At 44.5% G+C, this 27,404-nt stretch overlaps 1 protein-coding gene across 12 annotated transcripts in view; it reads left to right on the top strand.

Moving 5' to 3' along the window:
- The window catches only part of LOC147234312 (ELKS/Rab6-interacting/CAST family member 1-like), a 135,380-nt gene that overhangs the window by 60,299 nt on the left and 47,677 nt on the right, over positions 1 to 27,404 (top strand). For 6 of the 12 annotated variants that reach the window (XR_015106187.1, XM_086147209.1, XM_086147213.1 and 3 more), the window contains 2 exons: positions 4,628 to 4,681; positions 6,400 to 6,560. Coding sequence is in view for 8 of the 12 variants with exons in the window: in XM_086147209.1 (XP_086003335.1) it covers positions 4,628 to 4,681; positions 6,400 to 6,560 (215 nt within the window). In the remaining 4 variants the exon portion in view is untranslated. The remainder of the gene's footprint in view (positions 1 to 4,627; positions 4,682 to 6,399; positions 6,561 to 27,404) is intronic. The other 6 variants (XR_015106189.1, XR_015106188.1, XR_015106190.1 and 3 more) reach the window with 1 other exon arrangement.

Below are 27,404 nucleotides of genomic sequence, written 5' to 3'. Positions count from 1 at the left end.
TCTGGTGGGAAATGAATCCATTGCGCACGTGAAAAGCGCACGGCGGTCGGCCCTGGCGGGATCCTGTCATTACCCCTCATCCGCAAACACGTGACCCCCGAACCTTAACCTCCCCTTCAACCCGACCCCGATTACATTTTACGCGAGCGAATAAACACAATTTGGACAATTTTGTTTTATTTTTCCGTCTTTGTGGGGGCCCGTTTGAAAAAAAGATCCTCAAGGAAACACACAGACAAACTGTTTTAGGACATAAAACTCTCTCTGACATAGCTAAACATCGCCATGCCAAATGCGGCTAATGGCAGCGGCAACACACATGCCCTTTGCCAACTGAGCTCATTCAGGTGTGGCCGCGTGTCTGTGTGTGTGTGTGTGTGTGTGTGTGTGTGTGTTTGCCCAGTCACTCCTCATTTGGCAGAGAGGTAAATACATCCCTATTTAAAGAACAACTTGTATTTTGTCCGCCTCAGGATCGCACAAACAGCTATTTCTTAAAGGGCCGCGCGCCGACCGCTCCAATTTATCATGTGTTTTATCTCCACGGAGGCAGCAGGAAAGCTCATAATGGCGTCCGGGACGGTCAGAAGGAAAGGTTTAGCGGACGCGACCTCACGCCCGTCGCAGTGTGTGCCGTTGCCGTGGGTACCGCTAATGTAACGAGGCCAAAGGGATGGGAAATGTTCCTCTGAACGTGGATGGGTTTTGACAAGCGGGGGAAAAAAACAACGTGGGCCGCGAGGACGAAAACTGCGCTGAGAAAACACACGGTCAGCCGGAGCTGTCGGCGAAATGGGTCAACTCCGTTGTTGTTCCCCGACTCTAAACGCCGGCCGTCTTCTCCAGCTTTTACTCGCCGGACGTCTTCGGCACAGACACGGGTATTAGTGCAGATGTAAAAACAGATATTTGTACCTTTGTGGCATGTTGCTTACACACTTAATCGTGGCTCCAGGACCAAGGTCTGTGCAAACGTACGGCCCGCGGGCCAGTCCCGGCCCGCCAGGGGGTCCAATCGGGCCCGAAGAATAAATCTACGATTTAAAAAAACAACATAAAAACGCAGCTTCTATATTGTGTGCTAGCTACGCACCGTTTTAGGCAGTGTTAGCAACATGACACAACACGGTTGTTGTGAATGACGATACGTTATATACTAATCAATCTCTTGAGGCCCAGTAAATTTATCCGTTCGTAATTTGTCAGAGTTGAGGAAATGATGGAACTTCCCACCGCGGGACTGATCAGGAATTTTTTTTTTTTTCGTCTTAAGAGCAGTCCAAGTCGTTGTTATCGTTGATGAGAAACAGTTTTCTTTCTTCCCTTACATTTTGAAAGAGTCAGAATGGGACAGTGAACGGACCCAAGTGCAACTCGAGATGCCCAACCAACAGAAATAGAGTTCAAAAAACAAGTTTACCTAAAGTCCAGTGTAGATGTAGAAATGTCTAGTACAGGGGTGTCAAACGTACGGGCTGCGGGCCGCTGCCGGCCCACCGGCTGGTCCTATCTGGCCCGTGGAATAAATCTACAATTTGATAAAAATACATAAAAATCATGAACTACTTTTTAAGAAATAAAAATGCCGTTCCTTTATTGTCTGCACTTGGTGCACTGTTTTAGTCAGTGTTAGCAACATGACACAACACGATGGGACTCAGAACTTCCTGATGGCAGCAATGTAGCTTCCGGGTCTGAAAATAATAATAATGATCATAATTATAATAATTTGCCATTTATTTATCCCCATTATGAATAGCATTTTTACATTTTTACATGTATTCCTTTTGAAGGAACAGTTCATTACATGTAGCGATTTTTATCGTTTTTATCGTTCTCCTTTACACTAAAACAAAATGTAGACTCATTGACACTTCTCGGTAATTACGCTCTGATTTTACTGCTCCGGTCCCATGACATCAAATTAGGCCGAGTGTGACACCCCTGGTCAAGACAGACAGACTGTGTGTGTGTGTGTGTGTGTGTGTGTGTGTGTGTGTGTGTGTGTGTTGTGTGTGAGAAGAGATGCACGAAATATACGTGATTCTCATAGGACACCCGCAAAAACACCTTTCAATGGCGCAGGCGACAGACTGCGTGGTCTATCGGGTGAAATGATACAATTTGCAATGTGGATATTTCACTTTGTGAATTTTCCTGACGGGTTTGAATCAAGAAGTCGCGGGAAAAATCAGGGAAAACGATGTGAATTTGACGGAACGGTTGGAGTTCTTTTCTTCCCCGTTGATAGCCTGATGGATGAGCCGCCGCTCTCCTATCTGTAAATATGCAGGAGGAAATTAGCTTAGCAGAACACGAAGCCGCGTCTCCCCCAGCGCTAACAAACATGCACGGACACTTGTAAAGCTCACTATTTAGCTTATTACACCTATCGGATTTATGTGTTTTGCTAATACAGAAGAGGTGGTATCACTCTCCACTAAATGCATGCATCAGGTATTTTCCCCAGACCGCTTCTTTAAGAGCAATCTTGAGGATATTCTAGTATATGGCGCTATATATTTGCTTTCCTGCCACCAGAAAAGACTTGTGTACCACTTGAGCATCAGTAAATCATGGTCGCGTTTCGGTGCACATACTTGAAACCAATGCTATAAATACAATCCGCAAAAAGGAAAACAAAGTAGTGCTCTGTTTAAATAAAACCTTAGTTGACAATAGCAAACGTTGCTTCATGGCGAGCAAGGATGGAAAAGTCCTCCCCCTCCCTCCCGACGTGATTCATCATCCGCAAAACTCTGTGTACAGTAAACATGCCAAACATTTCACATTTCATCCCACTGTGATGTATCGTGAAAACCTCAAATTGCTCCAAGTGGCATATTTAATTAGAAAGAACAGAAGCCATTTGGGCCAGGACACGGTTCTGGAGAGCGCGCTCGTGTTAAAACGCCTCGGCGAGGAAGGAAGAAGCGGAGACAGCGGCGGCGCGCAGATGCTAGCCAAACGCCGCGTCCAGGCCTCGCCCAACATCAACAGCACTAATTCAGCCTTTCAGCAGCGACGCACACACACGCATACGTCAAATCTGCTCCTCGCGAGCGGGAAAGCGATGTAGAAGACAGAGCGCGACATACATATAGGGACTCCTCGGAGCGGACGCACAAACACGATGTGCTAACTGCTATTCAAACAGAGCGCCGACGCGGCACAGCGTCGCATTCAGACGGAGCCAGATGGACTCGCCTTCGGGTTTTGAGCTGGAAACACGTCTCTGCACAGGAATAAATTGTAAATAAATATTATGATGTCCCCGTTTTACAACTGCGTCACTGCGATTAACCTTTCACGTAATGATTTATAAAACGATGGCAGAGACAGTTTGCTGCCTTAATGAGCGCGCTCTGTTCGGAGGGTTCACATTTTCACCCGCCCGCGCCGTCGCTAACGCACCTTTAGCGCGCCGCCGTGGATCGACAAGCGAGGGACCGTCCCCCGCGCTGGCTTTTCTCGGCCAAAAATAGGTCGACCACGTAAAAATCCGAGACGTTTTCTGCTAGACGTGACTCATTATCGTATGTGCGTGTCATTTTAGAAACCAAAGTAAAGAGAGAGCGTCCAGCCTCCGGGTTTCCGTCCTTTCTTATCCGCTGAGCGTCCAAACAACCCCGACGTCCTTCCGGTCCGGGCAGCATTTATGTCACGCCATTACATTTACAGAACTTTGTAATTGGCGGTTTAAGTCGATGTTTTTAAGCGAACGAGCGCGGCAGGTGGATCCCCACAAATCCATTTTGCAGTGGGGAAACCTTTGTTCATTTCCCGTATGAGTAGCAGAGCAAACAGTGTGTTTGAGTCACGTCTGGAGGAGCGGCGTGTTGTCGGTTCTCCCGCTGGAAGGCATCTAACCTCGCTCAGATCGAACGCCGCTTGCTTTTTTTTCTTTTTCTGACATGATCGAGCCCGCTCTTCTCCGCCGTTTCCAACCGCGTTTGCAGAATCGGTGACCGCCGTCCATTTCCGGTTATTATTGTCACCGTGGCGACCGATATTTTCCCGACGGAGTTTTTTTTTTTTTTTTTGTTTTGTTTGTTTTTCCACCCGATTTTTGCCATTCAAACATCTCCCGGGGGGGTCTTTCGCCGCTCCAACCATGTTTTCCACAAACATACCGTTCTGCTTTTTTGCCTTAAAAACGGCGATATTAAAGATGTCGCGCCGCCGTCCTCTCCTCCAGCCAGGCCTCGTCCCGTTCATCCTCTCTCACTCATCCCTTATTGGCCTGTCATCGTTCCCTCCTTTTGGCCGGGAGAAATGCTTTTTCAATGCTGTTTCTGACATTATTGCTCAACGTCCTGGCCGCCTCTCTTTCTGTCCTGCGCGGAATATTTTGTCTTGCATTCTCTACATTTTGTTGCCGAGTATCTTTTCACTTGATCATTTTTATCTTTCTCTTCTTTCTGTTTCCTCCCCACATATTTCTCCTTTATCTCCCGTCCCGCTGCTCCCGTTGATCAATTTCTTCCCGTCTTCCAACTCTTTTCAACAACTTCTGTATTTTTTTTTTTTTTTTTTTTTTTCCCCCTGTTATATTTCCCTTTCCTATCTTTCCGCCCGTCTCTCTCCCGTCTTTCTACTTCCTTTTTCTCTTTTCTTTCGCATACAGCTCTGTCACATTCCACTGCATGAGTTTACCACAACTGGCTTTAGGTGGTCCAAGGTAAAACACTGTCATCACACAACTCGCTCGCCAACTTTTCACTTTTCAAAGATGTTTATTCCGTGTTTTCATTTCAGCTTTTGCATGTTTGGATTTTGTCAACCAGACCCCTTTAGAATGAGCTGTTTTTCTGTGTTTGCTCACTCATGTCTGTTTTCTTAATGCACAAGAACTGTGTTTGGTTATCTTTGTTTGTAAATGTGTGTATCCTGTGTGTGTGTGTTGTTTTTGTGTTTATTTGTCTTGTGCTCATTTGCTGTTGTCGACGGAATTCACCTTCAATGTTTTAAAATGAAAATCCAACTGAGAAATGTCAAATAGGGATTAAAAGTAAAGCAAAAGGAACGTACGGTGTATCATAAATATAATTTTCCCGTGATATCGGGGGCGAGGGAGAATCTCCTGGACCAGAAGTCGGGGAATTCTTGAAGAACGGAGCTGGAAGAAACATCAGAAATGTACAAAGGGAGGAATGAGGACAAAATGTGAGAGCAGAAATCTTCCCTTGTAAATTTTCACCAGAGTGCCAAAACACTTCTTGCCGCTCATTCCTGTGAGTTTTGTGTTCTCCGACAGGACTCTCGCCTCGTTCTCCGCTCTTCTTCCCCCGAATCTCGGGTCGTTAGCACTTGTTATTTGGTTTGGTGCTGTCTGTAGAAACAGGCGCTTATAATGATGCGCTGCAGAAGTGTCATTTAAGCCAAAGTTCTGGAGGGTTCACTGTCGGCGGGGACGCTTCTCCATCAACAGCGATAATCCACTTATTTGCAATGTGTGACCGGGTACGTAGAATTTTTATGGTAATTAAAATGCAGCTTAACTCACCGGCGTCTGCTCGCATCAAAATCCACCGAATCAAACAAAGGAGACCGTGTTATTTTAAACCGAATTCGGACGTATGTCTTGAGTTAAGGTGAATAACGCGCACTGACAGCTTTCAACCGTATCGACGAGCGAGGGTAAAACAACAAAAAAAAAAAAAAGTAAAAAAAAAACGAGATTTTTCCACTCCGGCTCAACTTTGAGATAATAAAATATAGGAGGAGCAGATTTTCCGAGGAGTACGGCGCATACTTACGGCCGTAAATTCTCACTGCTCTTCTCTATAATATACTGCCCTTCAGCAGGAATCCATGCCACCGCAATACCCAAGCAAACCATGTGTGTGTGTGTGTGTGTGTGTGTGTGTGTGTGTGTGAGCATGTGATATGCATTCATGCACACATAAATCCGCTGTTTCATAATATAACACACCCTGCTCCGGGACCAGCCATCACCGCCCGGAAAAGGGGGTGACTTTCCGACGAATGACATCCCGGTAATTAATCATATTTGCGTATTATTTCGAAAAGTCAAAAACAAAATAAAAATCTCTCGTCTTATCTAGACTTTCTTCACGCCGTACAAGAAACGAAGAAAATCCAGGGGCCGCGGCGAGATTCATCGGCGAACTCGAGTGTCAGAAAACCCGATTAGGCCGCTGCGAAAACAAAAAAATAGCCACCACATGTCAATGCGCTGCATCCGCAGACGCAGGAGGAGGCGGGGGGGAGGAAAGGAATGCACATACACACCGACAAAAGTGTTATTTTTGGATCATATCTGTGTTTAAAAAAGTAGGAAAGGAAGAGAATCAAACGTAAATATTTAGAAATCGGAGAAGTCGCGGCAAAAAAAAAAAAAAAAAACGCGCTACAACGTATGTGTGTGTGCGTCAGGTGGAGGACCTGCTGGTTGCCATGGAGAAGGTGAAACAGGAACTGGAGGTGATGAAAGCCAAGCTGTCATCGACTCAGCTCTCACTGGCCGAGAAGGAGGGTCACCTGACCGCCCTGCGGGCCGAGAGGCGGAAACACCTGGAGGAGGTCCTGGAGATGAAGTAAGATTCCGAAAACACCATTTATACGAACGCGATCGGGTTCGTGTTGTCTTTCGACTATCTTCCGATCTGTTTATCCGTTCGTTTTCTATCCATCGTCCAAATCGCGGCGATACATAACTTCTCTCTGTACCAATACACTCTCGCACGCCGGGGTTTTAGAAATTTCTCAGTCAAATGGAATTTTGTTTAGTCTATTCACCTTCATTGTGTTAAAAATATGAGGGTTGGGAGCTTAGCGAGCTTACGGGCTGCTTGGACAGCGGAAGAGCTCCCGGCTACGCCGCCGGTTTGTAATGTTTCTGTGGATGTTTGATGTGTTCGAAAGTTGGCCGCAATTTAAACAAACAAAAAAAAAAAAGCGGCGGGGTGAAACTGCTGATGCGGGAGAGCGAGACGTTTTTCACGCAAGGGGCGGGGAGGGTAAAGCGACGTTTCGTGAGCTCGTCACCCCTTTTTTTCCCCGTCGGATCGGACCCGCCGTCGTCGGGGCGCTCGGATGTGGAGATTTAGCCCCCGCGAATCGGATCGTTTCTTGGTTTTCATCCCGCTGACGGCGCTGCAGTCGGCCCGCGGCGAGCCCGCTGCGGTGAGAAAATTGCATATTCCACGGGAGATCGCCCGCTCCTCGTCGCTTCCTCTCGGGGAAGTGAACCGAGGACCGCCGCCCGTCAGCGGACGGTGACGGCGGCGCTAGCGGTGCTAAATCAAGCCCGCTTCGGGTTGTTGGAAGGGAGCCGATTGCTTTGGGATTGGACCCCCGCTAGGAAGGAGAAAACATGTCGCGCTCCCGCCCCATAACTATGAATTGTTATAAAATTGTTCTGTGTGCACTTCTGCACAACATTGTATCTGTATTAGAATCTGGAAAAACTTGATTTGTCCCCAAGGGGCAATTGGGGGGCACATGGGGTAGCAGTATCAAAATTGTGAAGACTAAAATAAAAAAAAAAAAAAGAAAATAATATATATATGAAATTAACATTAAAAAAAAATTGAATATTGATCAACTTGCAACAAAAAAAATATTTTATTAACATTCTTTTTTAGTCTGTAGCAGAAAATATTTAAAGATTTAAAAATGTGCATGAAATAAAAAAAAAAAAAAAATGAAATCCGCGTTTAAACTGTAAACATTTTTTGACCGACTGAACCGTTTGATAATGAAAAATAAAATGAGATAAAATCAATAAATAATTCAAATGGATCAGCAACGTTAACTCAGGAGCACAATATAATAATATAATAAAGAAAACTTGGGGGGAAACTTATTCGATAAAATCAGAGAGCAAGAACGGACATTTCACCTTGAAAGGAGAGTGACGGTGTGATGTTCGAGCGGACGCGCCCGACAATTTGCTCGCTAAACCTTATATTTATTAGAATATTTATAAAAAGCAACCGCGACTCCACTTAATCTTCTCCGTCTCAGGTCTGTCTCCTCCCAAAACACATTCGCAGCCGGTGGGAAATCACAGAACTCTGAACATTCCTCTAAACTGGGGGCTCCAAACTTTTTGCAAAGATACATTCTTCAAACTGTTACCATTGTAAATTACCATTATTAATAGCCCTTAGCACCGCTTTCATAACGTGATCATATCTCAGATGTTCGGCACATAGAACCTGTTGGTGAATAATACAGTGGAGTTTTCTAGCTTTGCCTCCGTCATCGCTGACTTTTTTACAGACTAGCGTCAGTAACTGAGCGCTTTCGTCGCAGGCTAACGAAAAAAAGTCAAACTCCTCTCTGTAACCGCCTGTAACCGTCCCTCGATATTAGATGAGGTTTCTTCAATCCTCCGTGCCACAGCGCTACGACCCAGGCTAACGTTGGCAAACTCTTGCTTTTTCTCGGGACAAATCTTCTCCACCAATTACATCACATAGCATTTAATAAATTCACCCTCGCTAAAAGGTCTGCAGTGCTCGGCAATTGGCATCGCCACCGTGTAGATCGGCTTTGTGGAACTTTAATCTGAGTCACGGGCTCTTGTGAAAAAACACAGCTGTGCTATCGAAACAGCATGCAGTTGCGTCAATTTTTCAGCGCGTTGGTTCGCTGTTAGCTTGTCATAGTTAGCATGTTTCTTCTGGTAGTGCCTCTTAATATTGAATTCTTTGAAATCAGCCGCAGTCTCTGTATGCAGACACAGTCGTTTCATACATCAGTGAAAAAATAGCGTCATTTCCGGACGATAAGCCGCGACTTTTTTCACATAAACAACGATACGGCTAATATAACGAGCTTCACGACGCTAAAACATTTATCCTCGTCACATCGGACCGATGAAATGACCGGGAAACTCTAAGTCCGTTCAACTCCGACAACGAAGAAGACGACTTTGACGGTTTTAATGCGCAGGAGGAAGCCCGAGATAGCGATCGGCTAGCCGGTGCGGCTTATATTGAGGTGCGCTTAATAGTCCGGAAATTACGGTATTCCAATTTCGGCTTGTCCTGGAAACGGCGGTCCTTGCTGTTAGCTTTTCTCTTTTTAGTTGCAGTTGCCATTTTAGAAGTGTTTTTTTTGTATTTGTGTTTTGTTCACGGCGGGCCACATACTGTTGATTTCATGACAGGACTTCGGTCAGGCCTGCTCTAAAAAGTACCGCAATAGCAATAACAACAGGCCGACGTGTCTGGTATGTTAACGCAACATATTTTTGGTACTTGGTTCTCCGTGCTCAGATCGAGAGGCGGTTGCGTAGCATGAAGCGCTAACGCCAAGAAGGACCTCCCGTAAAGTCGCCAGCTTCTTTTTGTTGTTTTCTTCATTGCAGTTAGAGTATCCTCCACTTGTCGCACCTCCCTCACTAGTGTCTCGCTCACACCAAACTTTCCTTCTGCTGCTCGGTAACCGTTTTTGGACGCGGATTTCACTACTTGCAGCTTGTAATCTGCGAAATATGATTTTTGTTCAATCTTTCTCAGTTAACTTCACAGGTGTAATTGGAGTAGTTGATACTGGAACACAAGTCTAGAGAGCACTCTCACGCCAGTCAGTGTGACAATAACAAAAGTTACCTTTTGTATTTTAATATATAAGGCGCACCCGAGTGTAAGTCGCACCCGAGTATAAGTCGCACCTGAGTATAAGACGCAGGACGAATAGTCTGAAAAATAGGTGATGTTCCTCTGGGTCACATGTATCTGGCAAGAAGCGACGGATTAGTGACGCGCCGACAGCAGCTGGTCTTGGCGATGCGGCAGAGATATGTCCCCTTAACAATTTTGAAAACTGCACGTTTAGCGCCAAACGCTGCCGAGGTAGAAGTCTAAAACGGATATATAAGCACATTTGTTTAAACTCGCGAGTACGTTTGGAGTTTTAGCTTCCAGAACACCATCGTCTTCACATGGTTTTTGGCCAAATCGGATCATTTCAAGCCTGACGCCGCCGGTGGCTGCGATGCTATCTCCGCTAGCGTCCCAGCGTTCTTCATGGCTCCAGGACGGTGGCCTCCGGTCGTATCAGCGCTCACCTCTTTCCTCTTTTATCTCCCCCGTCATCCTCTTGGCACTTTAAGCCACAGAGGTAAGTAGTGCATTAATGCAATATCCATGTACGACTGTCCGGCACTTCACATGATTGATTGCGCACACACACACTAACACACACACTAACACACACACATGCATTGAAACTTAGTGTATATTTTTAATGTAATTTTAATGGATGGTTTGGCCTTTAAGCCACAGCTGAGAGGAGTCCAGGAGTCTGATTATTCCTTGTACTTTCCTCTGTTTTACATCCTCTCCAGGAGCCGACGCCGAGGTCTAATTTAGTGGAACAATAATTTGGACTGAAACAGAAATGTTACCATGTCCTGTCTGTTTAAACACACTGGGACTTTTATTGGAGTATGAAGGGAAAATGGGCACCGCCTCTAATTTTCTTGCGCCGTGTCCTCTGCATTCTCCGCCGACATAACTCGACGCTATATTTGAGAGTGAAAACAAAGGGAATTTGTGTGTGTGTGTGTGTGTGTGTGCGGCGCCATTCCAGTCCATTCCAAGCCCAGGTGAGCAAGTTATTGGGCGTTTTATTGTCGGAGTAACAGCCCGTGTGATTATTTAGAGGCGTCAGCACTTCAGAATGTTATAACTATGTTTTCTTTTTGAGAATTTGCATGTGCGCATTCGCTGGGTTTTGCGAGCGCGCCGTGATTGATTTATCGAAGCGAACCGTGCTCAGCGTCCCCCCGCAGAACACACAGGTTTACTCTGATGGATAAAACACACATAAATGGACTCACATGTGACTTAACTGTTTGCGCAGATTCGTCCACAACACAATAACATGCGCGCTAAACACATCCGACATTTCCAGCCTGAATCCGCTGCTTATTTTCTTTGCTTTGCGCTTTTGTGCGAAAAGGCGATGTAATGTAACGACGATATCGCGATTCTTGCGCGACGGTGAACGAACCTGACTTCGTTTTTCTACGCGCCGCTCCCACCTGATGCGCCGAGAACCGAATGTTTCCTCCGCCGGTGTTTGTTTAGCGGATCCTCGGGGTTAACCGTCGAGTCGTGTGACAAATATTCATAATTTACACACCGAGTGTGATTGCAAATTATTTATTGGGCCATTTTCTATTTGACATTTAGCGTTCTGCGGGGATATTTAAATCACGATTTTGTTTTTCTTGTCCGAAATGTCAAGTTCGTTTTCTTTGGTGTTTGTTTTTTTTATGATTAACTTTTTGAATCCTCCCCGAGGGAACGGTCCTGGCTTCTCCCGGCGCATTTTCAGTTACTTTTATTACCCTATGAAATAATGATTATAATACGCTAGATAGCGGACCCACAAATAAACATTTAAAAGCATCTGCGACCGGGCCCCTGCAGAGGACCTGTATTTCAATTCGTAATTGTTTTCGTTACGCTTTTTAATTCCACGTGACACACATTACCAGGCCTCCTTTCATTTCTGATCGAAAACCAGTTCAGGAAAAAGGCTGCAGGACCGAAAGGGCACGTCTTTCTTTTTACATTAAACATGGTAAACCTGCTTTGCGTTGCATAATCTTGCATATCACTTGCAACCAACCCGTAATTTGCCGTGCCCACAAATGAGCAGAATCATACTTTCACAGGCACAAATGAAGGAAGCCGCCAAACATAATAGAGAGATAATGCAGGGCAGTCATGGGACACCACTTGAAAAGAAAATACTCGGGACATTTGCGGTCGTAACAAACTCAATGCCATCTGGGACGTGAATGCAGAGAAAAAGGCGACCGTGTTACTTTTTAACATTTCCTGTGCATCGTGTATTTGCAAGTGTATTTGCAGTCCCTATGTCCTCTATTGTAAGTCGCTTTGGATAAAAGCGTCTGCCAAATGCAATGTAATGTAATGTAATGTAACATAAGTGAGCCGAAGCGGCGGGACGCGACTGGCGGCCAATTTATCGCGCGATTTCGTACCTGCCGTCCATTTCCAGGGTGTAAGACAGTACCGGCAGAATATCCGGCACGTGTCGGGATATGTCAAGAAACGGAGCAGATTCTTTTTTTCGTTTTTTTCGTGTCTGTTCTTGTATTTAACTCCGGTCCCGGCCGCGGCGAGACGTTTTTCAAGTACCCTCTCGTACCTTTTCCCACAGTTCTACACAATGGCTTCATGTCATTTTATTGCGGTAAATCAACATCATTTTTTATTTTTAGTTTTATTTTCGACTCGAGCAGTCACCCGACCGAAAAGTGGAGAAAATTGGTCGGAGTCATCGCTGGCAGGAAGCGGTTTTGTCATAACAGACAGAAAATCAGAGAGTTATGGGGTAGAGAAATTTCACCGCAATTCAAACCCATTGGACGCCGCGCAGCCAGTACGAATCCGGTCGCCGCCCTTCTTCCTCCGTCTGAACTCCCACCTTTCCTCCCGCTCTCAACTCTCATGAAGTTTACTGCTCATTAGGATTTAGACAGCAGCAACATCGCCTCTTTTTTTTTTTTCTCGCCTTCTTCCACGCGCAAAGCGTGACGCGTCAAGACGGCTGCATTCCGCGTTCGCCCACGCGTCGCCGTACATCCGAGCTGCCGCGCTTCGATTTTAGGGAGGAGGTCCCTTATATCGCGTGTTCATTCATTTGTGCACGTCCAGAAATTGGCTCCGTGCGGCGAGAAGAACACACACACACACACACACACACACACACACACAGTGACCTTGCGTGTCACGTTGTCATCTGCTGTTGTTTCCATCCTTCCATCTCTGCTTCCCACACAAATCCTTTTGACATACTTTTCAGAAGCTGGCTGTATATGTCGTCAATAAATCAGGATAATATGCTAATACTTTCCACCGTTAGCCCCGTGGGTCAACAAACCTCCATATTTTGGGGGCAGAGAACATTTTGGTGGCCATATGTATCCCAGAGGAGGCTCCGAACAAGATTTCATTATGTACAAAACAGTATGTGGTAGTGAAGAGCTTGTTCCCTCTCCACTGGACATAATTTACTCTCGAATGTGTGTGTGTGTCACGTGACATAATCGCAAGGTGTTCGGCGCACAACTTGTCCACCATATGGCGTCTCTCGAACGTGTCGAGGTCCAACATCGCACAATATGCAGACCTCGGTCCCTAAAGTGTGTTGCGCTCTTGACGCGTCCTTTAACTCAGACAGCAATGATATGAATAAACATAAAGCCGAATTAAGGCTAAAATACTCCATTAAGCACTCGTGATCGCGGATAAAAAATGCACAAGAATAAGCGCGCAGGCAGACACGCCTGCCCTGCAGAGCTCCAACGTGCACTCCACCCTCGCGTGAATCATCTGCCGGGTCACCAAACCCCACACACACATTTTCATTAATTATGTAGTCCGTTTTTATTTTTTGTTTCTAGATTCGTGTGTGTGTGTGTGTGTGTGTGTGCGTACGTCAAGGAATGTGCTGACAGTGCGTGCGACACACAGACTGTTAGGTCTGAAATCTTAGATTAATTCCATTATTATACCGCGCATTGTTCTGCTTTCGCCCATATCTGCTGTTTCTATTCTTTGTCTCCGCCGCCGCGGACATTTGGACGGTTTGGAGCTTCATCGCGTGCCGTGTCAGACCCGTTCATTCTTCTAACAATGTCAGAAAAACTTCTTATTTTCATTCCTTTGTTTGTTTGGAAGGTCATTCTTTATGTAATTTACCAATTCCTAACTACATTCCATTACTAGCTTATTGCTTGCAGCAAAGGCCGAACCTTACGACCTTATTTTTCTCCATTTCCTCCAAATGACAACACAGCGAGTCCTCTATGTATTAAAGAAGAGCCATCCAACGGCTTCGTTCGGGGACTCATAAGATAAGATAAGATAAGATAAGATAAGATAAGATAAGATAAGATAAGATAAGAACAACTTTATTAATCCCAAAGGAAATTGTTGTGCCAGAGTTACAGAAAATATAACAGTAATAAATAATAAAAAGAAAAGGCAGAATTAGAAATAAAAATAAACTATAAAGTGTCTCAGTGAAACTATAAAGTGTCTTAGTAAACAAGTGATAAAACTATAAGTGTCTTAGTAACAAGTGAGGTAAGGAGTGCACAATAGTACGATAAGGAAAAATTGTAGTGTAGCTGTTATGAAATGAAATATTGCACATTTCGGTCCGTTCCATGTCAGCGGTGGCGGCTCAGTCAAATCAGAGCGTAATAACCCAGACCAGGGGTCGGCAACCCGTAACACCCAAAGAGCCATTTGGACCCGGTTTCCTCGGAAAAGAAAAACACCGGGAGCCGCAATTAGTTTTTGACGTCTAAAATAAAGGTACCGCTGTATACAGTGATCCCTCGCTATAACGCGCTTTACTTTTCACCGTTTCGCTACTTCACGGATTTGCATGGTGCATTGTGTTCTGCATTCTGATTGGCTAAAAAGTCACTCCGCTTCTTCTCTACCTGTGCGTCAATAACGTTGCAGTTTAATATGTACACGTACGTAAAGCAGCTTGACAAATTTACATGACGTACGTGCAAATTCTCTCGCAATTTCGAGTTTCTCTAAAACCCATAATGTTGACAAAACGCTCTGAGCCGACAAAAGGCAGCGGAAGATGCTATCTATCGCAGATAAAGTTAAACTTCTGGACATGCTAAGGGAAGGTAAAAGCTATGCGGCTGTAGGTCGGCATCACGGAATTAATGAATCTTCCGTTCGTTCCATAAAGAAGGAAGAAATAAACATAAGGACGACAGCAGCGATGTATAATAGAGTATTTAATTGTATGATAATTGTAAAAAAAAGATAAAGGTTTCTACTTCACGGATTTTGCCTCTCACGGGTTCTTTTTGGAACGTAACCCCCACGAAAAACAAGGGTTTACTGTATATATTGCTTTTTATTACCTTTACATTTTGTATAAACAAGTGTGTAGTGTGTTGCTTCTGAAATTCACAAAGTATTACGGAGAAAATTAAATTTTATTTATGTAATGAACTCATTTTGAGCTGTGGGCTTTCAGAGCGTGTAGCGGAGCCTTGACCTGAATTTTGAAAATAAATCGTGAAAAAAATCACTTCGTCAGTAAACAATAAAAAATAAATATTTCCAATATATCTTCATAAATATTTATTTTACCTGGTTTATGGGACTTCTGCTCCTGAACTTCTGCGCACAGCATCTGCAAATCGGGATTTTACCGGCTTCCCTGAATGTGACGTTATTTTGAGCGGCGAAAATTAATAAATATAATTGTATTTAATATTTCAAGATCACCATCATCTTCCAACTTAGAACTAAAAGTTAAAAAAAGGAATTAACACAAATAAAATACACCTCGATTAAATATTTATCATTTATTTTCCCGAGCCGCTCGGAGCCGCGGGTCGCCGACCCCTGACCTCGAAGGAACACTAAGTCCAGTTTTTGAGAAAAGCTAAATGATAAAAATCTGAACTGTTCCTTTAAAAACTACATGACGAACAACCCGAGAGTCATGAAGAAAAGTAAGTGCAGTTTCACCAACGCTAGTCTCATCCTCTCTGAGCATGCAGGTTTCTTATTAACCTCAAGGAAGAAATAAGTAATGGTCCAACTTGGGGTTCCAACAAGAAGTAAAAATACTATTTACAAACCCAGAAGCCGCATCGCTGCCGTCGGCTGTAAGTTCTGCGTCACCTCGTGTCGCGCTATGTTGCTAACTAAACACTGACTAAAACAGTGCAGCCCTAGCAGACAATATAGGAATCGCATTTTTATTTTTAAAAAAGTAGTCCATGTTTTTTTTTCATTTAATTGTAGATATATACGTTTGACACCCTGGTTTAATTGCCGCTACGAGCGACTTTGCCACGAGGCCACGCCTTCCAGGAAGGAGCTTCACCCCAAGTTAAAATGTATATTGATACGACTTTCCTGACAAAAAGCGTATTTATTTCACGCGAAAATCGTCAAAGGGACGAGAGGAGCATCTCGGCTGAGGCCGACGCCGGAAGAGGCTGCCGGAGGAGATGAAATCAAAGAAGTCGAAGCAGGAAGGGGATAAAACGCGAAGGGGAAAAGAGCGGAGAGGTCAAGGAAAGGGATATAAATCTTTCTTTAGCAAGGAGAAAGGAGGAGGATGATAAAATGAAAGAAATGTCACCGAGGCGAGTTTTGGCAGAGACGGAGAGGGAAGAGAGGAGAAAGACAGCTGTCCAATAACGGCAGATCTGCGCGGTGAAAATGATATCGCATCTCTCGCTCCTTCCGTTCGTCCGTCAAATCACCGTTTAGCGCTCGCGTTCTGACGTGCATTTAAAAAGTCTCTTTACGCGACACCGCGCGCCCAATTCCGAGGGATAATTTATGGCTCATTATATTTACCGAGAGCGACCGCCCGTTTACGAGCGTTAAACTCAGAAATAATTTGCCGGAGCGAACGCTTTGAAATATTAAAAGGCCGCTCGCCAGTTTCTGTTTATTTCCATGGTTGTTATGGGAGATTTTGACATTCTTAGAAAGTCGGCTTAGCGCGAAAGAAAACATTCAGGAACGGTTTTGCGATGAAGAAAGGCTCGCACGTGACGAATTTTTGGCAACGCGAGCGCCGGCGGCCTCCAGCTACAAGCAACAACATGACTCACTTTATACGTGTTGGCTTTACCGGCGAAATAAACCGTACTATTTTTGCCGTTTTACGTCTCGGCGCCAGCGCTTGTTTAAGGCTCTGACTGATTGCTGATAATCAGGTATTCGGCGGTGATTCACCGAATCCTTTTTCGCTTATACCGGAACGCGATCGCTCATAAGGCTGAAATAGCCGCCCTTTGAGACGTGGAAACGAAAGGTTTAATAAGTCCGCTCACTTTTAAGCCGAAAGAAAAATCTGTTTTGTGCGAACCGGCGCGGTTCAAGGACCGGACACGGGATTCTGTAAAGCACATGCTATTAGACCGTAAAGAAAGCATGCACGCTGCCGTGCCGTCTTCAACCCGCTGCGGTGAAACACTTTGGCTGATTCCTCAAGGTGAACGCTATAAATTCACTTTATTTCGTCTTTGCTCCTTTGCTCTTCATTTTATCTCCCACCCAGCCACCATTTAACCAGCGCGCATTCGCCTCAACGTATCCGCTGTCCTTTCAGCCGTCGCTGGTGTTCCTTCGGTTTCCGAATTCCGGCGCGTCCCTCCCATTTTTCCGCATCCTCCTTATTTCCACTGGCTTCCGTAACTTTGCCTCGATATATATATTTACATCTTCGCCTTTCCACACTTCTAGTTCTCTGGAAATGTAATTATCGCCTGATGTCCAGCTGTCCGGCCGTATTTCTTTACTGTCTTCACTCTTGATGCAGATGCTAGGAAAATAATCAATACTTTGTGCATGCACTTGCGTGTGTGTGCGTGAGTGTGTGTGTGTGTGGGTGTGTTTGTTTGCTTCCATCTGTTTGCATGTTTAGTCCGAGATCCGATTTCCAACGGATCTGTCAGTTGAAGGACAGCGCCGCTCCTCATTGCAGAGAAGCCACTGCAAACAATAAGGCTGCATGTGTTAGACATACACACTCACACACACACACACACACACACACACACACATGCACGGAAGCCTTCCCGTCACTAATAAGGACAATACACGTTGCCTTTGGAAGTAAGAAACGAACACACACACACACACACACGCACACAGTCCTTTGCACAACGAGACAAGAACAGCATGACTTCTTGGAAGCTTTCACTCCCAGAGGAAAGCACACACACACACACACACACACACACACACACACACGTACACACTCAAACCCACACACACACACACACACACAAAGATATATCCTCCCACACAAATGTATGTACACATACTTATGGCAGCACACCAAAAACACAGACAAGTGCTTTGATCCCTCAGACAGCAATGAGATTAATCCAGTGTGCCAGTGCAAGTGTGTGTGTGTGTGTGTGTGTGTGTGTGTGTGTCAGCAGTGTTGAGAGCTTAGTGTGACAAAAAGGCGCATGCAGTTTGACACTTGAGTCTAGCTTGCTCAAATCAGGGCGCCTCGTTCTCCATCTCCATCTTTTCCACTCCGTTTTCCTTGCGCTCTCCTGCCCTGCTCTCTTTGACTCCACCGCTCTTCTGTCCCTTCTCTTTTTCCTTTTCCCTTGTGTGTGTGTGTGTGTGTGTGTGTGTGTGTGTGTGTGTGTGTGAGAGAGATTGGAATCTAGCAATGAAAGATGCGCCGCATTGTGCAGTATTTAAATATCTGGGTAGCTGAAAGTGTGTGAAGCTGTCAAACTTGTGATCTGATTTGCAGCAGAGAAAAAGCGTCCTTTTATATCGCCGCTGCCTTTGTATTGTTCTGCACATTATTATTGCCTTATTTTGCGTGTAACTGGTGTGTGCATTGCACAGCAACCACAGGCAATCATTTGAGAGGAATTACTACCGAATAAAGTTTGTCTTTTTTTTTCGGAAAAACAACCACATGGCGCGGGGAACATGAGGGGGATGTTCAAAAAGATTTAACAAAAAAAAAAAGAAAAACAATTGGAACAGAAAGGGAAAAAAAAAAGGGGAGAGAAATAACAGATACAAGACAAAAGATGCTGGAAAACATATAAACGTACCCGTTTTTTCTCGGCTGATTGCTGCCTGTGCATGGCAGCCCATCAAACACTTCATTAAATATCAGTTAATTAGGACAGGGCCAGACAGAGAACAAAACAACAAATAATCCAAACCAAACTTTTTTTTTTTTTTTTTTTTGAAGTGTCTTATTACGTAGTGACTTTCAGATGATTAATTTTCATATCTAGAAATGATTAAACTGTACAAGACAGATGACAGGGAGGAGAAAAGGGCTGGAAGGGATTCGAATAGGTTTTGGGGTTCAGAAAGTGTTACCTGACCCCCAAAAATCGCCCAACGCAGGTCCAGCGAGTTTCCGGAGCCAATCATGTCGAGCCCGTCGTCCTCGGCGACGCAAATCTCGATTCGGTGCCCGAAACTTGATTGATAACCTTCACCTCTCCTCCTCACCCAGAGCAGCGGAGCTTCGTATCGAAATCGTGGAGCGCGTGGCGTGTCTTGTCAGCAGACACCTGGAGGAGCATCATGGAAGACGTCTGTGGAGGTTCTCGTCTCGGAAGCCGGACTTGAATTTCTTCACTTGCAGATATTTCACCCCCTTAGTTCAGAACTGGAGCAGCAACAAGAGCATCATGGGAAGGTGTCCTCTGACTGTAGAAGATGTGAGAAGATACCTCTTCTCTCGCTGTCTCTGGTCTTCTTCTGGTCCAACCCCAGCATCCTTCTACCAGCACATCCCCTCCTCTGTACACGACCCAACCATCTCAAGCTGGCTTCTCGGACCTTCTCTCCAAAACATCTGCTGGACTCATTCCTGATCCCCTCCGTCTTCTGCATCCCCCCCCCCCCCCCCAGCAGCCTGCAGCTCCTGTCTTCTTTATTATCCGTCTTTTTGAGTTCATTCGAGAAGAACCAAACATTTTTGATCAGCAAATCTGGAGCGAAAAAAAAAAAAAAACAATCCGTCGGTCCACGTCGGGTTCCGTTTTGTGCATTCGAGTCGTTTCTTTTATGGCTCCTCACACAGCGTGCACTTTGGCAGGAAAGTGACTTTAACTTTTTTTTTTTTTTTTTTTCTTTGCCTGAACTGTATCTGACTCGCCGCGTTCGCCTCCACCTGATACAAACATTCCAGCCGCGGAAAAAACGTCCAGAATCTTTGTAATAAAATAGCGTCCATTAATGAGGTGGTTAATGTCGGACGTGGATTTGTGTCGACAGATTGTAAGCAGATGTCCTGGCCTCCGCGGCGCTGCGGAGAAACGGGTTTACTTTAAAGAAACACTCTGAAGACAAAGATGCATCTTTAGTCACTATTTGTGTGTGTGTGTGTGTGTGTGTGTGTGTGTGTGTGTGTGTGTGGTCCTGTGGAAAGAGCGAACTCCTGCAGACCATGGATAATGCATTTTTACACCTTTCTTATTAGTCACAGTATGTGTGTGAGTGTGTGTGTGTGTGAGTGTGTGTGTGTGTGTGTGAGAGAGAGAGAGAGAGAGAGCAAAAAGAAGTGGAAGACAGGAAGATGAAATGAAAATAGGGGAAATGTGTCAAAAACAGATCCTCATTCTGTCATGGCAGAGTCCCACCTGCCCTCCTCTTCGTCTCTCCGTCTCTCCGTCTCCCTCCTTCGCTCTCCCGCTCATCGCGATCGTCTCTCTACCTCCCTTTCCTTTCCTGCTGCTCCTTTCCTCCCTCGCTTCTTCCTCCCTCTCCCCCCTTACTGTCTCTTTGATTTGTTTTCCCGTCCAAATCCTCCAGGTATTTTATTCCCTTCCCTGTCAATGCTGTGTCTTTCTACTGTGTGTGTGTGTGTGTGTGTGTGTGTGTGAGAGAGAGAGAGAGAAAGAGAGAGAGAGGAGGGAAGATTGACAAAAAGACCGAGTGTGTGTGAGTGTGTGTGTGTGTGTGTGTGTGTGTGTGTGTGTGTGTGTGTGTGTGTGTGTGTGTGTAAGCCCTCTCACTGTCTTTCTTTAAGCCTCTCTGATGTACAACAGCTCCTTGAGGGGAGCTTTTCTTTCCCTCTCAAACACACACACACACACACACACACACACACACACACACATGCACGCAGCCTCTTATCCTGTGCACCAGCTTTAACCTATTTCCCTAACACTCTCTTTGTCCCTTTCTCTCACTTTTTCCAATTCTTTCTAAAGGTCTCTCGCCCCTTCTTCCTCTCTAAGCACTAAATCATTCATGTCCAGTGTCTCAGACACATTTCCACTGTAATTTAAGGCACACACACACACACACACACACACACACACACGGTCTTTCTTTAAGATCTTGCCAGCGGTCCTGCAGTTTTCTGTGTGTTATACATTATCCCAAAGAAGACTTTAATCTCAGCAGCGTCGGTCGAAGATAAAACAAAGTTTGTACCAAATGATTACCTTGGCCGACACGGACGCCATTGTTTCGGCTGTTATTTTTTTTTATTTTTCTGTTTATTTTCGCGTTCGTTGGAAGTAAACACTCGGAGACTTGTAAATACGTTGCGGTGTCTTGGCAGTAAATAAAAGCGTGGCGTCCATCGCTATAATTCTAGATTATTGTTTCATAATTATTCAATTTGCTTTGAATGTATTATGATGACCCTTTGATGTGTTTGTTTTATTATCGCCCTTGAGAACCATTTCCAAGGTTTCAACGCGAAAATCCCCGTCGATCGGTGTTTTTCGTCGTCGTTCTTTTTTTTCTGAAATGGTTTCTCGCAACCGAAGCTTCTGGCGTCGCGTCTCTGCTGCGCATATGGCCGCTCCACGTCAACACGTGTTTCATAAAAAAAAAAACAAAAAAAAAAAAACCTCGGATAGACGTGTTTTAGCCGTGTTTTCGATCCGGTTAATTGCAAATAATCCCAAACGCGCTAACGGCTGCAGGCAGGTAGCGGATCCTGCGCCGCGGGCCGCACATGTGTTTAAGATGTCAGATGAATCCGGTGATCGGGTGACCCGAGCGAGCAAAGAGGAAGAATATCCACTATCATTTAACCTTCCGCCTTAAATAAACCTGACAACGGTGAGGTCAGCTACGCCGTGATTGGCCGCGATATTGTGACATCATCGCTTCTAAAAATTCCCACGCACCATTCCAACTGTTTTTTTTTTTTAGCGCTAACTTGGGTTACCTATAAATCTAGCTTATTTATAGGATTGTTTCATCGGAAAAGGCAGGAAAGGGTATTTGAATTAACTTGGTGCGGCTATTATACGTATAGCTTTTGTTTATTTCTGCAGTTACACAGACGGTCCCCTGAAGCTAAAACGAACACATGGCTAAATAAATCAGCGTGGCTTTTCTATATTTCTGTCCAACTAAGTAATCCAATAACGCCGATATCTTTTCTGCTGAAACCTGCTAGTAATTCAGTGCATTACCTCCCTGAACATGTATGACATCGTATTGTGGAAAAATGTCTGACAGAGCTACGATCGGTGCAATAACATGCCAGGGCGGCGGCGGTCGGACATCAAAAACGTGAAATTATGTTTAAGTAGGACGTATCGCTTTTCTGCACATGATAGAGTTATAAATTAAACGTCCCAAAAGGCCGTTCATACGGCGTTCAGGTTTCACTGGTTGTCCGTTACTTCTTTTCTCTTTTTTTTTATGACTTTTTATACTGTTAGCTATACTTTTTATCTCTTCTTTGTTCTGATAGTAAATCATCATCATCATCATCGTTTTTCTCAAATGTTTTTGCACTCATTGCACAAAATATGTGTGTGTCTGTCTATCTGTGTGTGTGTGTGTGTGTGTGTGTGTGTGTGTGTGTGTGTGTTTGTGCGCACGAGGCAGAGCTACAAACCCAAACAGAAGGAAAGATTAGGAACAGGTCTAATTTTACGCTCTCGTGTACATCGATTATGCAAAGTCATGAGCTCTAGACCCTGGCACGTGCGTGTTCAGGTGTGTGTGTGTGTGTGTGTGTGTGTGTGTGTGTGTGTGTGTGGGCCCCAACCTGAGAGGGGAGGTCAGGTGAACAGGAAAGAAATGTTTTGACATGATTGACAGAAGAAGAAGCATACAGTTCCTACCTTTGGTCTCGGGTTTATTCGACTTTTGAGTGTGTGTGTGTGTGTGTGTGTGTGTGTGTGTGTGTGTGTGCGCCTGCAGGCATATTAGCCACCGCTAAGAACCAGCTGTGCCTTACGGTATCTCATTACCCCAACTCTCTCCCACATCCTACGTCCCCCCCTCTTTTTTCCAGGACAGTGAAGTCTTTGGAATTAAATATTGAACCTCCTTGTCACCTTCTTGCGGCTCCGGCGTAAATATCCCACGTAAGATCGTTTGAAATATCGTCCCAATGTTTCATCCGTAATCTCTTTAGACGCACAGTATCTTAAATAGATGTTTTTTTTTCCCCTCGACGGGAACATAAAGCCTGTCTGACGCTGAGATACGACTTCCAGATACGTTAAGCCTCCGACGCCGGGGGTTCTGGACGCATCTTCGGGGCAGGGATGTTCTTGCAACCCGATTGGGATTAGCATTAAGTATTTGGAAATGATTCGCTGCCTTTTTTTTTTTTTTTTTCCCCGCCGGCTGTTGCCGATCTGACCCCCGTCATCCCGGGTTTTACCCGAGGTTCTCCTCAGTTCCGAGCCGTCCTTATGCCTCCCGTCGAAGGTCACATGTCGGGGGGCCTTTAAGACTCCACGACGTGCCGATCGGTGTTTAGCGGTTATATTTAAGAGTGCTGTTTCTGGCCCGATGGTGATGAGTTAAATCGGTCGGAGAAGTTATTGCTCGCTTAGCGTGTACGACTCGAGCATCGATTTACACGATCACCTGCCTCCAGGGAGGGCATCTATTTCCTCTGTCTGATTCTGGTGATGATAGCAGCTGGGGAGCAGTTCAGCGTACGCTTTTATATTTTTCCCAAACATAGCGATCAACCACAGAGAAACTCAAGATCAAAATGATTTTTTATTATTTTTTAGTTTATTTTATTTTACTTTATTTAATCTCATTTTATTTTGTTTTATTTCATCCATCTATCTATCTATCTATCTATCTATCTATCTATCTATCTATCTATTTATTTATTTTATTATTTTATTTTACTTTATTTAATTAATTTATTTGTTTGTTTGTTTGTTTTATTTTGCTTTATTTTATTTATTTGTTTATTTATCTATTTGTTTGTTTTATTTGACTTTACTTTATTTTATTTTATTTTATTTTATTCTATTTTATTTTATTTTTATTCATTTAATTTTTTTCTTCATTTTATTTGTAATTCTGCCAGTGATGCAGTTCCAACAGGCCCGGTCCAAAGCCTAATTCTGTCTTTTTTCCAATGAAGGAAACGCAAGTCAATGGCACTCATGTGATTCTCATGCTTCTAGGTTCAGCCTAAAGTTGCATAACTTGGCCGACACGCAAAGCAGTTCAAATTAAATCTAAGTTCTCATTAAACGTGACACGTCACTGTTTACTTTCTCTGCCGTAATTATTTTGCTTGTTTAGTATTTGCATGCTGCACAATGTCAGTTCAGCCATGCTGATAGCATTAACTCAGCTCACGCTAGTGCTACCAGTGCCTAAACGCCATGTGAAAAAAAACAATGCTCGCTTGTTTATATTACATTTTTGTCGTTTGTTTGTTTTTTTTTCGTAGTTTGACCAATTAAGAATGTTATCGTAACCCATTTTGCATGAGTTCCCTGACAATAATCTCTTTGTGAAGCATCAAAGAAGCGGCGCTCTGTTTTATTGCTTCCTCTGTTGTACTGACATCATCACCTGGCATCTCGCTGGTGTTTTGATTAGGACTGCATGGAACTACTTTCACGACGTTTAATTGTTTGCAACTGTTGCAGTCGAGTCCCACAAAGGTTTCGAAGGGGTTGCGTGGCGTAGCTTTAAAATACAACTCCCTCTAATGTTTGGAGCGGCTACACTTGCGTTCGAGTTCAACGGCCGCCCCAAATATTTGGATACTCAGCATGACAACATAGAATTAGCTTAGCTCGCCTTAAAAAAAAGCTACGAAAGCTGCCGCTCAACTTTGATATATGTCAGACGACATCACGCGAGTGTTCTTTCGATCATCCGAGATTGAGGGATAGGGTTCGTGTGAATGAGCGGCTGGCTTTCTAACGACAAATATCTTCTCCAAGTCGGGGCGTTTGTGGTACATAGCGGGAACGAATGTGACAGCATTCTCGCTATTGTCAGTCTACCATCAAAATGCTTGCGATGATTAAGTCCTTGCGTAATGTTGCCTTGACCCAACTAAGCTGACATATGGAAGGAAGCCTCCCTTTGCTCCCGCAAAGACATTCGGCCCTACAGTGGGTAGAGCAGGAGTGTCAAACTCTTTTTGGTCCGCGGGCCACATACCGCCTACTTTTCAAGGGGGTCGGACCAGTAAAATCATAGCGTAATTACCTAGAAGTAACACCACGTGTACTAAGTAGGAAATATATGACGAACAATTTGAGATTCACGAAGAAAAGTAGTTCTCCGTGCATTTTGTTGGATTTTTCTTCGTGGCAAGTCTCATAGCAGCACCGAAAATTGCCGCATCCACACCAGTTTCTTATTTACCTCAAGGAACAAAAAAGAAGTGGTCCATTTTTCTCGGCGAACCACTCTATGCACACTTTTCCCTTTTTTGGCAACGACGTCTTTCTGATGAGGGTGTCGTGGCCAACGGAAAAGCAGGTACATTTTGAACAAGAAGTAAAAATGCAATTTTTACCGCGACATGGCGCAGGAGGTGAGCAATCGTCTTTGGAACCGAACATCCCTGGTTGGATCCCCGGCTCCTCCAAGTGTGTCAAAGTGTTATTTAGCGAGACACTAACTGCTCCTCTGGTGGGCGTCAGCCTGCTGCTCATGGTTCAGCCATGATGGGTTCATTGCCGAGAACAAATTTCCCCACGGGGATTAATAAAGGTTTAATTATTATTATGATTTACTGACCCGAAGCTACGTTGCTGCCTTCTGCTGTAAGTTCTGAGTCACATCGTGTTGTGCCATGTTGCTAACACTGACTAAAACAGTGCACCCTGAGCAGACAATATAGGAATTGCATTTTTATTATTAAAAAGTTCATGTATTTTTTCAAATCGTAGATGTATTCCACGGGCCGTTTTGGACCCCCCGGCGGGCCAGCACCGGCCCACAGGCCGTACGTTTGACACCACAAGGCTAGCGAATAATGGTCGGCGTCCTCGCAGCAGCAGCAACCCGCCGTTTGACCGCAGCAGACGGTGTCATGGAGAACAACGGGAAGCCTCTTTGTTGGGTCACAAACCCGGAGCAGGGAACGGATTACTTCTAAAATAACCCTGTGTTTGTTTTAGACACCGACTGGCCAATGTCACGCCGGACGCACAAGTTCACCCGCGACTCACATGCACTCCAAGACGAGCGCGCGAACGCCGTCGTAAATATAGATATCGAACTGTCACTCGAACATGCCTCTTTACTCACACATCCCCCCCTATGTCCGCCCATGCTGCGGGGTGTGACAGCATGAAAGAGATACCGTGTGTGTGTGTGTGTGTGTGTGTGTGCAGAAGTATGTCGGTGATCTAAGACCAGGCATTAGCGTTCCTGATAAAGTGAGGGGCCTTAAGTGGTTTTAGGAAGGAGAGCCCCCCGCTTGTGTGTGTTGTGAGGGCCGGGGTCAGGTGCCTGGTACGTCGGTGTGTATCTGCTTATCATCTACCTTGTCACCGCGCCGATGACATCATGGCACACGACCGGCGAACGACGGAAAGAATGCCTCTTGTCTTCTCTGCAGAGAAGAGGAGAAACACGAGATCGGCGCGAGAAGCGGCGGGGGAGAGATTTTTAGAAATCAAATTAAAAAATGAACGGATTTGATGTTTCTAGAATCCGCTTACTAAAAAGACATGTGAATGTTTTGATGGTTTTCCCTCCCCTTTAAAGTCTCGGGCCCCCCGAAGTTATTTTGCGTTTTCGGCAGCGTGAATGCGGGGCCGCTTAAAGATAGAAATTGTTATTTCTACTGTTGATACTGTTTATATACTGCTCAAAAAAATAAAAGGAACACTTGAACAACACAATGTAACTCCAAGTCAATCACACTTGTGTGAAATCACAGTGTCCACTCAGGAAGCAACACAGATTCATTTGGACTTGTTTTAAGGACATTACATCAAAGTTGGATCAGCCTGGAGTTTGTTTTTACTCTTTAATTTTGAGTGTGATTCCTAATCCAGACCTCCATGGGTTGATACAATTGATTTCCATTGATCGTTTTTGTGTGATTTTGTTGTCAGCACATTCAACTGTGTAAAGAGCAAAGTATTTCAGAAGAATATTTCATTCATTTAGATCTAGGATGTGTTTTTTAAGTGTTCCCTTTATTTTTTTGAGCAGTGTATATTGACTATATATTGTTTAGTTGCGCCTTGTTAAACAAGTTCTATACTCTTTACATACGCGGCTCAAAAAATTAAAGGGAACACTAAAATAACTCATCCTAGATCTGAATGAATTAAATATTCTAATGAAATACTTTGTTCTTTACATAGTTGAATGTGCTGACAACAAAACCACACAAAAGTGATCAATGGAAATCAAATGTTTGAGTCCCTGGAGGTCTGGATTTGGAGTCCAAATGAAAGTGTAAAAACACACTCCAGGCCGATCCAACATAGATGAAATGTCCTCAAAACAAATCCAAATGAATCAGTGTTGCTTCCAAAGTTTGATTTCACACCTAGGAGTTGCATTGTGTTCACTTTATGTTTTTGAGCAGTATATATTATTTGTTTCTTGCACTGTCCACTTTCTGCTGTTGAAATTTCCTCACCGCGGGACGATTCAAGGAAT

The sequence above is a fragment of the Fistularia commersonii genome, chromosome 5 (genome assembly GCF_037954325.1).
Source record: "Fistularia commersonii isolate RoL2024-O1a breed Wild chromosome 5, RoL_Fcom_v1.0, whole genome shotgun sequence".
Classification (NCBI taxonomy): domain Eukaryota; kingdom Metazoa; phylum Chordata; class Actinopteri; order Syngnathiformes; family Fistulariidae; genus Fistularia; species Fistularia commersonii.
This window is presented reverse-complemented; position numbering and strand designations above follow the sequence as displayed.